Consider the following 13792-nt stretch of genomic DNA (forward strand, 5'->3'; position numbering starts at 1 on the left):
AAGTGATCAGTAGTGTCAAATGCAACATAGAAGTTGAGAAGGATTAAGAATGGGGGGCAGGGGAAAGCTCTTTATATTTGACAAATAAAAGTTCTTTGGTAATTTTGGTTGAGTGACAAGGTCAAAAGCCTGATTTTCAAAGGGTTGAGTGAGTGATAGAATGAAGTTAAAGCACTGAGTGGACAACTCTTCTAGGAGTTTTGCTGAGAATGGAGTGGAATAGATCATAGATATCTCTGTGTATGTGAGAGAGTGCAAGTGAGCTTAAGGGTATCTAGCATGTTATGCTAAGGCCCAGTTGTAATTGAGTAACACAAATTTATAATGTGCCTAGGCAGCAATCTTAGAACTTTCTCCACTTCTGTTTAGGAGTACATGAGTAGAAGCAGAGCAGACACACAGAGGGTGAAAAACATTTTTAAATACAGATTTTCTAGATTTTTGTCTTTACATGAAAGTCATTTCTGGACTCCTCTTCCCACCACTAACTGGATTAACATATTCTATCCTGGCAAAGAAAACAATTTTGCACAATTTTCCATTACAGTGATTACATTTTATAATGAATGTAACATTTCACCCTAATAGTCTCCACTTCTCTGTCATGAAAAGGGAGCCATGATCCTTAATCTGTCAATTACTCACAACTTGGCTTTCTTTTTAATGATCTACACAGTTTATGGTAAGATGTAGTCATTCATATTATTATTTTGGTTCTCTTTCACCTTGTTGACTAGTAAAAAGTCTCCCATGTGTCTCTGGAAATTTGTTGTTTTCTCACTGCATAATGACATTCCATTTTATTAATATATCATAATTTTTTCATAAACTTTCTTGTTAATGGTCATTTACTTTTTAGCTAACAATTAAAAAGCACCTAATTTATGCTATTGTGCTGGGAAAAAGACAAAAATGAAGCTGTCTCTGCCTGCAAGCAGCTTACATTTTTCTGGCTTAACATATACACAAATTGATATTTGATATACTAAACTCTAAACTTTTATCATTTCAGGTAATAAGAAAAAGAGTGGAACAGGAATTACCAACCAATATAGAGACACCTAATGTTGTGCTTTCTAGTAATGCAAGTACCCAAACTAGAGAACCTTCTATTGCTGATGAAAATGAAAATTCACAGAAACTTGTTAACTCAGGAGCAGTCTCTGAAAATGGGATCAATGATCAGACAATGAACTGTGGAACTTCTGTGAACAGAGCTTTAGAAAACAGAGAAGACTCTCTCTATGAGGCACTAGGCACAAAAGCAAGTGCATTACAGAACATAACAGAGCATAGTAGCCCCAGAAACAAAGTAACAGAGAGTCAGGAGTCATTAGAAAACAAAGATGGTGACTTGGAATATGTAATGATCAATTTGGAACCAATTACTTTCACTTTTGAAAAAAATGCCTGTCTACCTATAGAAACAGGATTTGCAAATGGAGTTGATAAAATGCCAGACTCTGAGAGAGAGCTGATTAAAAAAGTATCATCTGTTGAAAGTCTTAGACAACAAATCCCCTTTCGTGAAATAACCCAAGCACAAAATGCTTCATCTACTAATCAGGATCTTCAAGACATTCCATCTATGGCACCATCTGTATCAACAGGAACTAAATACCTCTGTACCTCTTCTGTTGCTAGAGAGACTCTTGCTAAAGAAACTGGTTCACTTGAGAAGGAAGTTCCCATTCCACTGTCAACATCATCAGCTAATACAGTGTTAATTGAGGCAGTCTCATCAGTTGTCAGTTCTGGTGATCAGGCAACCTCTGATGAAATGAAACTACCTCAAGACACATTTCTACAGACTCCAGGACTCTATAGCATATCTTCTGAAGAGGTTATAGAGTCAGCTCAGGTTGAAGAAATTGTTTTAACACCGACTTTTGCACCTTTGGAAAGCAAAAAAACTGCTTCAGCTAGTTATATTTCATCAGGAGCTACTAAATTAAATCATTCTTTAGAAAAGGAGACAAATGGGAGTGGCTTAAACAGTGAAAGAATGAATTTTGAGTCGGTCAATGTGGCATTTACCAAAGAAACTTGCATATCTTTGGGCAGAGAGGCAGTCAGCATAGAGCTATCAGATGATTCAGATATTGAACTAGCACTAACAATATCACCACCTACAAGTCCTCAAGACCAAGCACAGTCTGATGAAATTATGCAGATTCAGGCTGTTCCACTAGAGAATGTGGAACTTCAAGTTGTAGCTGAAGAAATAATTGAGCCAGTAACAGCTTTCCCAAAAAAGAGAGAAACTAATTCTTCTGACTATTCTTCACTTCATACTGCAGTGTTGCCGAAACCATTAGAAAATAAAGAGTGTAAAAGAGATGCTCTGGACCCAGTTACTTTAGTACTTGCTAAGGAACCATGTGCACTTGAGATTGGACAGGAAGTAAATATTATTACTAACTCACCCTTTGATGGTGCCTTAATTGAGCCAGTATCACCAGCTTCAATTCCTGATGATCAAGTGCCATCTAAAGAAACACCACTATCTCAGGATATGCCCCTTCATATGTTAGAGCTTCATGATACAGTATCTAAAGAGGTTAGTAAAGCCTCCCAGATGCAGTCAATAGATTTATCTTCAGGAGAAGAAGATCATGTATCTGACAGTCCTGGGGTATCAGGAGAAAAGCTGACTGCTACACAGGGAAAACCTACAAAGCTTTCTTCTGACATGGCTTTGCCCTTAATTGATTATACAGAACAAAAAGAAAGTCTTTTACTTCTTCATAGAAGAGCAGCAGAAGACCATGTAGTCCAAAATAAGTATGATGATGCTAGATTTTTCCAGGGGAAATTTCAGTGTTGTGATGCAGCTTTAAACCAGACTACTTCTGTTGCAGAGTGTGAGGAGGACTATAAGACTTCTTTTCAGGATTTGGAAAGATCCGAGAATCCTTTGCAGCAAACTAGTGAGGAAATCAAAAGTTTGAATTCAACACATACTGTCTTGGATACCCATAAATCTCCACCTTGTCTTAGAAAATTAATAGAAAATAGATCTGTAGCTGAAAAAATCCATTCTTCAACTGAATCAAACCTGTCAAGCAATTCATTGGAACATAAGAATAGCCCTTCAGACAGTAAAAAGGATTTACAAGGACAAAGTGAATATGATTATTTACATAAGTCGTCTCTGGATTTGACTTCAGTTGACCAATCTGATTTTATATGTAGACCCTCAAAGAACCCAGATATTTGTATTTCCATGGATGATGCCTCACATATAAGTAGTTCAGGTCAAGTAAATGAAGAGACATTTCAAGAGCATGGAATTTCAGTGTCTAGAATTCTCAGTAATGATGAAGTTATTTCTACTTTACATGAAGAAACCATCAATTTAAAAGGAACTAACCTAGGGTCAAGCTTCATATCATTGTCAAGAGGGGAAGGGAACACACAGGTTCATCAAGAAGCTTCATCAGTATGTGAAACAAAAGATCAGTCAAGTGGCATTTTTGCCACCAAAGAATCTAACCTGGTATGTGGTGGTACATATCAAAATGTGGCAAACATAACCAAAAACACAGAGGAAGAGCATTCTGCTTCAGTTATTCAGAAACCAACTTGGGAGGCCTCTAAAGAGCTTGTAGAACATGAGAGTGCGGGAGAGGGAATTGGAACTGAGAAAGATATAAAATCCCCTGATAGAAATATGGATATGAACTTGAATACTGAAATTTATTATGAGTCACTTTCTGGAGAATCTGACCAAGAATGTTTTGGGGATATTAAACATTCCCAATTGCAGTTAGATGATCCTTGCCCCTTGGGAACCAATCATCCCCACGAAGTGGAAGAAACTACTGTAACTGATTATGATGCTTTGATGGATAGTAGAACTATAACAACAAGTAGTGACATAGAGAGTTGGAATTATTCTCATAAAGGTCAAGAAGCAGACAAAGGTACCCAGCAAAAAAGCTGGTCAACTGGATTAAAGAAAGGAGATAAGTATATACCCTTTTACATTAAAATCCGAGATCTTCATGGCACTCCCAGGACTTATACTAATTTTACTATAACTAAGAAGCTTAAAGACACCACTAGGACTTTACACAACTTGAAACAGCACCCCTGTGTCACAGCTCGGTGTGGCTTGATCAGCTCCTGGACAAGTACCTGGCAGGTGACAGATGATCCTACCCAGAATACTTTGGATCTAGAATATTTGAGGTTTGCACATAAGCTAAAACAAATGGTAAAGAATGGGAAATCTCAGCTTTCTACTACTTCTTCCAGTCCTTTGCCAAAGGAATCACATATTCAGACAACTGTTGGAGTCTTTCCCTTGACAAAAGTAACTGAGACTCCAGTTACACATCCAACATCTAGAAGCAGAAGCCCTCTATTAGTAACAATTGTACACTCAGAACCAAGGCAACATACCTCAAGCTGGCACACAAAAAGTCAAAAGCATAGTGACTTTAATAGTCTTTCCTCTTTCAGGCAAGACAAGTGTAGCCAGAATAGAACTGTTCCAAATGCAGAGAGAGATCCAGCCACTTCTTTCCACCTCAATAAGTTGAGATATGATAGTAAGCTGAAAGAATCTCGGAATGACATTTCACTCATTCTTAGTGAATATGCTGAATTCAATAAGGTGATGCTTAATAATAGCCAAAGGAACTACCAAGCTAATGATCTGGGTGTTAACTCTGGAAAGATTACATCGCCGAAGATAACATCTTTCCCAAGGAGGATGGCTTCCTATGAACACATGATTACAGACTTGTGTTCCAGTTTGCACGTCAAACTAAAAAATGTTATAAAAGAAGCTTGTAAAAGCGCCTTCCTGTTCTGCTTGGTTGAAACAGAAGATAGTTCATTCTTTATCAGAACAAGGGTAAGACATCAACTTTTTCTTATATTTTCCTTTACTTTGGTTTATTTAATTCTCAATAGTCTTGGTTTGAATCATACTGTTTACTTCACATATTTCAAATTATACAATACAATTTAGGTAGTAATGCAGTTGCCTACTTCTGAAAACTGGTTTGGAGTGGTACTGCTATTTGTAGAAGATTCTTAATATATCCATACCAGGGATAAAAATAAAATCAGGCATCATCAATTTAACTAACTTATATTTAATTAGAATTTTAAAAGTTCCAGAGGTGACTTGGGTATTATTTAATCTATATAGATATATTGCTGTGGCATATACTACATGCCAGGTACTGTGCCAAAAAAGAAGCAAAAGACGTTCCTTTCCTTGAAAGAGCTTACAGTTTAATATTAGTAAAATTAATGGAGAATTGCTTGTGTTTGGCATCATTTTTTAATTTCAATTTGAATTTCATTTTTTCTTGTAGCTGAGAATATTGTTTTATTTAACCTATTGTAAATCCTTTTGAGTATTTGTAACTGAATAATGTTTCCATCTTGGGAAGAATTGACTTTAGAAAGAACTACAAAATAAGCCAGATTTCCAATTTAATTTATTAATCTTAACCTTTTTCAGAATTTATTCTGTATTGCTTTGTTGGGAATACATAATACACCTTTTTGAACAGAAAGCATTACTTTAAAGCAGAACAGTTTTGTTTAAATTCTGGAAAGGTAAGAATTGGTAAATAGTTTTATTTTAAGAGACTCATTTTTGGATGTTATATTATTCCATCTAAAAAAATAAATAGAACAATACTTAAAAGTTTATTATGCCACATTTTACATAGCTTAATATTGATCTGGTTATTATGGAAAGAATAATTAGCTAAATCAAGGTCTTGTGTACAGTCTGTTTAAAAGATTAATATTCTAATTAATATTATAATGCTCTGCCTTTGTTGTGTCCAATAATAGCCATAAGTAAATTAAATTAGATTTTTTTAATCAGTGCTTTAAAACTTTGCATAATCCATAATTTCATTTATTTAGATTATCCTTTTTCATGCTTTTCTCTTTCTGTGTGATTTTGTTAATGTTTTGCAGTACATCCTTTGTAGAAGATCTGTCTAGTTCAGTGAAGGACTACCATTTTTTCTCCCCACTAGTTTTGGTTTCGTATTTTAAGGATACTACTGTGGCATTGAGTGGAATTGGACCAGAATAGGAAACTCATATGCAAACAAAAGACTGTCTGTCAAATAGAAGAGTTAATAACTTTGATTCATTCATTAGTCTCATGTGGAGATTTGTTTTTCATTTTTAGTTGTAAGAATTCTATCTCCTTGTGTTTAAAATTTTATTTTCATTTTTTTTAAGACAGAGAAAAAATACTATAGATTTGATTTAATTTCTTAGTTCCTCTTTTAATGCAGGCTGTTAAAAACTAGTCATCCATGTCCATCTTGGCATGTCTTTCATGTCTTACTCATGACTTTACATGAATTTTGCAGGCCTTTCAGAGAAAGGTCTGTGCATAGAATAACAGAAGTTATTCTTCACAGGAATAATGTAGATTGAGCATGGCATAAGATAAGAAACATAACTACTTTTTTTCTTTAAATTTCAGGAATTCTGAAAGCACCTATAGGCACCAGATATCTTAAAATAGATGAGTAGTATTTGGTTTTGTGGTAGTTTTAGACTACAAAATAATGAGGCTAATTTTCATGTATATGATTTTTAGAAGTGAGGAAAAATGATCAAATGAACATGTGATATTTTTAACTTAAGGAGATAATACCTGATAGATATTATGTTAATAGCTGATGTTAATAAAGTAGTTAGTTACATCCATTAAGTGAGATACTTTTGAAGACGACTTATTAGAGAATAAACCGAATCAAGAAGAAGAAATTTTTGATGATCCAGAATGTTGTAGGGAAGGGAAGGTACCATAAAGTACACTGGCCTATATACCCAGAAGTTCTGATCTCTCTGATGCTCTAACTAAATGTGTCACCTTAGACAAGTCATTCTGGAACTAAATTGCCTTGTTTGGCTTAAGAAAAAAAAAAAAAAGAATAAATAAGAATAGATGATTTCTAAACTCCCATGGTGTGCAGAAAATTACATTATTCTATTTATAATGCATTTGTCCAATCCATAGAGTAAATGAAAGGTGGTCAGTGTTTTAATACATTGAAAAATTAATTATGAGACTAGCCAAAACATTAAATTTAGATAGGGAAAGCTTATTCTAGAAAGGGAAAATAACTTTCTTAAACACAGTGCTATATGTTGGATAATGACTAGAAACAACAAAGACTCAATAGGCAGAATAGGAATTTATTTATTTATTTGCAAAATAATTACTAGTGATGAAACATGACATTTCCATGTCATGGAAATTTCCATGGCCTGAAAACAAAGTATCTGTCTTCTATGGAAAACTTACAGTAACCCCCGACTAAGAAATGTTTTCTTTGAAAAGCACAAATGAAGATAATTTAAATTAGTCTCTGATATAAATGGAGACTGAATTCTTCTTTCACTGTACTACAGTCCTATAATAAAAATATCCTATAGTATTTGAGAAATTCTCTTAGAGGCAAAAATGTATTGGACTCATTGATTGGCTTCTCTACCATGGTACTTTAATTCATTAGTGTACATTCTATGGAACTAGTTTTGACCAAAAATATTACCCAGCTCAATCAGCTAAACTGTTTATCAGATTTAATTAAGTTTTAGATGTTTCCATTAATCACTTTAATAGCATTATAACTAAAGATTGGCAAGTTATTTAACTGAATATATTATGAAGGCAATAATGAAAATTTTTGAACAATAAGTCTTCCAAGATAACTACTTTGAAGGGGACAGTGTATGCTTGATCATAAAATTATTCATTTTTCTTTTTTAAAAAACTTACTATTTTATAGTCATACCTTTGTCAGAAAGGCATAAATCAAAGGTTATTTTATGTAATAACATCATATAATTGATAGCAAAAAGTAAAAGCTATTTATATTTCTTTGCTAGAACATAATTTGACAACTTTTATAAGCCATTGTATTTGTATTATTTTTAATGAATGTGTTTTTTTTGCTAACATGGCTATTTTCCTGTGTTTCAGAGTTTACTGAGGAAAGAAGGCCACAAAGAAATTGAACCCCAGCATTTCTGTCAGGCATTGCACAGGGAGACTGACACACTAATAGTCATCATTAAAAATGAGGATATAGCAACACATGTGCATCAAGTAGGTTAAAAAAAAATTCTTACAGAATACTGATTTCAAATAATTTGAGTTGGCTTCACAATAATCAGGATGTTGGCCACTTTATTTGGAGAATTCTGTATATATGAAAATTTAAGACTAAAATAGAATGCTGATAGAGACAAATCATTAGGGTAAAAAAAAAACAATAATCCTGTTACTTTGCTTTAGACATTTCATATCTGTTAGAGAATTGTAACCTATTAACAGAATTATGGAATAACAGAATTGCAGCATTGGAAGGGATCTCAAAGGCTAGCCTATCTGAACAAGAATTCCTTTGCTTTATCATACTCAATATGTGATCATCTAGCCATTGCTTAAAGTCTTCCATTGAAAACCATAATCCCCTGAAACAGCCCCTTCCACTTTTGGATAGCTTTGTTATTTGGAAGTTTGTCTTTAAATTAAGGCTAAATTTTTCTTTGTGCATCTTCTACCTATTGTCCGTGTTCTACCTTCTGGAGATAACCAAAATATGTCTTAATTTCTTCAATGTAATAAATCTTATAAGTATTTAAACATAGCTCTCAGTTTTACTAAGTTTTAGTTCCTCCAAGACAAAAAACACCAATTACCTCCGACAGTTATATGATAGCATAAATTGGAAGCCATTTGGTATCATGCTCATCCTTCTGTAGCTAATTTTCAACTTAATCAGTTACTTCCTAGCATCCAGATCAGCACACAATTTTTCAGCAAAGTATAATGGCATTCTTATCTCCTGATTTCCTAATGATATGGGTCTGTTAACCTTCTTTCTCAGTCTTAAATTTTTTATGTATACAGTTTTCTACATTATTTTAAAATTAGAGTACTAGTGATTCATTATAATTTCTGTTTTCCAAAAGCTGTCTAAAACTAGTGTGTTTTGGTTATTTTTTTTTTTATAGATTCATTAATGTCTTGAACTAATCTTCATAACTGCTAGGTCATTTTACTGAACTAAAAGCAAAATTCCTATAGTTTCTTATTCCATTTTTCATTAGCTTTGTTAGGTCTTGCAAAAGTGATAATATATAATAGCTTGGTAATTCCGAGCAAAGTTCCAGTGGTTCTCTTGAAAAAAGTGTCATACAAAATGCTTAACTTATCTTGACTTTGCAGGTGTTTGTGAAACCAAGTTTTAAGTCTTTACATTTATGTTTATCTTAAATTAAATTTGATAGTCAATTGTTATAGTTCATCAAGATCTCTTTGGATTCTAATTCTGTCGTCCAATATTATTTATTTGTATTGGTTTTGAATAATACAAATTATTTTAAGAATGCCACCCATGCTTTTATCACTGATAAAAATGCTAATAGAACCAGATACACATTCCTAGGACATTCTACTGGAGACCTCTTTCCATATTGGCATCATATGATTAGTGACTGTTCTTTAATTAGAGCCATCAAAACTCCTGGGTTATATTTCAGTCTTTATTCAGCTTTAGTCTTTACATTAGGAATACTTAAAAGACTTCTATATCATTAAATGTCCATTTTATTTCTGGCTATAATCTTTTTACCTTCTGAAATATTTTCCAAGCACATTGTTGTTTCATTTTTTCCAAATATATGTAAATACTTTTCAACGTTGATTTTTGTAAGTTTTTGTGTTCCAAATTTTTTTTTCTCCCTCCTTTAACTTCTCTCTCCCCATGACAGTAAGCAGTCTGATATAGGTTAAATATGTGCTATCCTTTTAAACATGTCCATATTTGTCATGTTGTGCAAGAAAAATCAGAACAAAAGGAAGGGAAAAACACAAGAAAGAAAAAGCAAACAAACCAAAAATTTTTTTAAAAAGTGAAAATACTACACTTCAGTGCATATTCAGTCTTTGGATGCAGGTAGCATTTTCTAACCCAAGTTTATTGGAATTGCCTTGAGTCACTGCATTGTTGAAAAGAGCCACGTCCATCATAGTTGATCATCATAGAATCTTGGTGTTAACTGTGTACTATGTATGTTTGGTTCTGCTCACTTCACTCAGCATTAGTTCATGTAAGTCTTTCTAGACTTTTTTGAAGTGAGCCTTCTCATCATTTTTTATAAAAAATAATATTCCTACATATTCATATACCATAACTTATTTAGCTATTCTCCAGTTGATGGGCATCCATTCACTTTCCAGTTCCTTACCATTACAAAAGGACTGCCACAAACATTTTTGCACATGTGGGTCCCTTCCCTCCTTTAAGATCTCTTAGGATATAGGTCCAGTAGAGACACTGCTGGGTCAAAGGATATGTACAGTTTTTAGCCCTTTGGGCATAATTCCAAATTACTCTCTAGAATGGCTAGATCATTTCACAACTCCACCAACAATGTGTTAGTATCCCAGCTTTCCTACATCCCCCCAACATTCATCATTATCTTCTTCTGTCATCTTAATCAATCTGAGAGGTGTGAAATGATGCCTCAGAGTTGTCTTCATTTGCATTTCTCAATCAATAATGATTTAGAACATTTTTTCATATAACTAAAAATGGCTTCAATTTCATCATCTGAAAATTGTTCATAACTTTTGACCATTTATCAATTGGGGAATAATTTGTATTTTTATAAATTTGAAAAAAGGAAGTAATCTCTTTGCTAATATTTTATTGAAGATTTTTTGCATCAATATTCATTAGAGAAATTGCTCCATAATTTTCTGTATCCATTTTGATCCTTCCTGGATTGATTATTAACACCATATCTGTGTCATAAAGGAAATTTGTAGGATTTCTTTTTCCCCTATTTTTCAAAAGAATTTACACACACACACACACACATACTCTCTCTCTCTCTCTCTGTCTCTGTCTCTGTCTCTGTCTCTCTCTGTCTCTCTGTCTCTCTCTCTCTCTCTCTGTCTCTCTCTCTGTCTCTCTCTCTCTCTCTCTGTCTCTCTCTCTCTCTCTCTCTCTCTCTGTCTCACACCAGAATAGGGAAGGGAAAAAAATAGAAAAACAAAATAAAATAAAACATTGTCATGTGCTCAGCAGGAATATCGGGGAGGATTCAAAATATATAACCATAAATTTCCAATTGAAGAAAGGATATATATTATAGTAGAAGAAATTATATTCATGATTGTCCATCTTTTCTTTGTTTACATATAGATTGTTTTTTGTTCTTTGTTGTGTACTTTAAATTTATTTTTCTTTTTTTCCCTTTCATCCCCCAAGCAGGCTATAAGTAGATATTTACATTTACATCCACCCACAGACCCATACATATATCTGTATACACACATACATAGAGGAATATGCACACATATTTACATGTACTCAGATATACATACACACACTTAAACATGCATCAAAAACACTATTACTATGACTGGAATATCATGAAGATTTCTTTCTACTAAATCTTAGTTTGACATTGTGTGAGAGCAATGATTACTAATCATCCTTTTTTTTTTCCCTGATAAATTCTACTCCTGATCCTTATTATAGTGTTCGCATATATCTCTTCTTTCCCAATCCTGCTGACTTTTTGCTTTAATTCAACTTCTTAACTTGCCTATTATTTAATCTCCTCTTCCCCACCCCATCCGTGGATCCCTCCTGTTGTCTTCTTTCCTTACCCTTTGCTTCCTCTTTGCCCATTCCTCCCCTCTTATTTCTTTAGAGATATTGGCATGCTGTATTCTTCATAGTGTATATATATATGTAGAGTTGCCTATTTATTCCTGATATGAATAGGTTTTCAGAACTGAAAGCCCTCCTCTCCCCTCTAATGTCTCTGTGTCTATCTTTCTCTGGGCCTTATTTATATAACATAATTGCTGGGGTTTTTTACCTTTTCCTAGACAGTTTTGCTTTTTCTCAAGTAAGATTATACTCAGCTCTGCTCCATTCTTTCTTTTGATCTGCCCAATTGCTGATATCAATCTTAAACATATGGTGTACATTTCCAAAAACCATAAAATTTTTGTCACTGTTATGTTCCTTGAAATTAATTTTTGATATTGGCTCATATGTCAAATTTTCTGTTGAATTTAGGTTTGGATGAAAGTCCAGGAAATCTGCAAATTCATTAAATATCCTTTTTTCCCCCCATTCAACATTCTTTAAATAATTTTGTTGGATATGTTGTTTTTGGCCACAGGCCTAAGTTCATTTGATTGCCACCATATGTGATTCCAGAACCTGTGGTATTTTATTATGGCTGTTACTAAGTCCTGTACAATTTTAAGTGTAGCTTCAGCATATTTGAATTGTAATTTTTTTTCCTTGTTTCTTGCAAAATTTTCTCTTTGATATAGGGTTTTGAAATTTGGCAATAATATTCCTATGTGATTTCCACAAAGGATCTCTTTGAGAGATCTTTTTGTATTTTTACTTTCCCCTCATGTTCTATCATTCCAGGATACTTTCATTGTATTATTTCTTGCATTATTATGTCAGATTCTTTTTTTTTTTTTTTTTTTTTTTTTAATCACAGCTTTCAGATAGTCCAATTCTTGCATTTTCTCTTTTTGATCTGTACTCTAGATCTGTTAGGTTTTGTTTTGTTTTTTTTAATAAGATATTCACGTTCTAATTGTTTTTTTATTCTTTATATTGTTTTCTTAGTTCTTGGTCTTATATTTTCAATGTTTTCCCCTTGCTTGATTCTAATTTTCAAAGTTATTTTCATCTTTATCTATCTTTATTTTATCTTTATATATGATATCTCCTTTTCTAGTTGGTTAACTTTTTCATAGTCCTCTTGTTTTTCTTGGATGTTTTTTGCTTTTGTTTTTTTCTCAATGTCTCATTTGACTTTTAAATTCTTTTTTTTTTTTTTTTTTTTTTTTTTTTTTTAATTCTATAAATTCTCTCTGGGCTTTCTTCAGTGTCCTATGAAAATGAATCCCATGCTTCCCTATTCCCATAGTAAGTTTCTATGATAGAATTCTTTGCCTGTGCATTTTTTTTTTTTAAATGAGAAGTATCAGTATAAATCATGTGAGGAGGGAATGGTATCTCTAGCTTCATTTAAGCTCTTCCTTCTGACCTAGAACCCCAAACCAAAAGCAGGGTGCTCACATACCACCTCCCCTAAGCAAGTGCCCACATCCAGCAGCATCCTTGCCCTATTGCTTTTGCACTTACTGGGTAAGCTGGCTTCTTATTATCCAGGGTCATGTATTTGTAACACAGCTGGGCTTGGTGTTCCTAGTCAGCCAAGGTTCCCTCAGTTTTCTTAGACTCAGATACCTAACTCCACACACAATCCAGAAGGCGAAAGTTTCTGTGGTTCCTGCTGAGATTCTAGCCAAACTCAGCTAGCCTCAAGTTTCCCCTTGCTGTTTCTGTGGACTTAGCCCAGAGATGTTTGTACTTCACACTGATTAATCCCTGGCCTGGGATCTTTCTTCAGATCTTCTTGGATTATCCTAACAGGACTCCTGTTCTGCCCCCAAGTTGTCTTGATTTTTCTCCAGTCTGTGTTTGCTGTGAGGCACAAATTTGTTCCGTTTGTGGAAGAAATGTGAAGAGCTTGAAATGTTACTGACTTATGGCATCATCTTCCCAGAATCCTCCCATAACTTCTTCTAAAATGGGATTGTTTATATATTTTTCCTCTTCTGTTAATCTGGGCAATCTATATTTTTGCATTCATCCATTTTACTTAGATTATCAGATTTATTGGCATATAATTGGGCAAAATAGCTCCTAATTATTGCTTTATTATCCTCTTC

At 33.7% G+C, this 13792-nt stretch overlaps 1 protein-coding gene across 2 annotated transcripts in view; it reads left to right on the forward strand.

Moving 5' to 3' along the window:
• The window catches only part of TASOR2 (transcription activation suppressor family member 2), a 103695-nt gene that overhangs the window by 75534 nt on the left and 14369 nt on the right, over positions 1-13792 (forward strand). For both annotated transcript variants that reach the window (XM_074269425.1, XM_074269424.1), the window contains 2 exons: positions 1013-4864; positions 7985-8110. In XM_074269425.1, the coding sequence (XP_074125526.1) occupies positions 1013-4864; positions 7985-8110 (3978 nt within the window). The remainder of the gene's footprint in view (positions 1-1012; positions 4865-7984; positions 8111-13792) is intronic.

This window comes from Sminthopsis crassicaudata, chromosome 5 (assembly GCF_048593235.1).
Source record: "Sminthopsis crassicaudata isolate SCR6 chromosome 5, ASM4859323v1, whole genome shotgun sequence".
Lineage (NCBI taxonomy): Eukaryota > Metazoa > Chordata > Mammalia > Dasyuromorphia > Dasyuridae > Sminthopsis > Sminthopsis crassicaudata.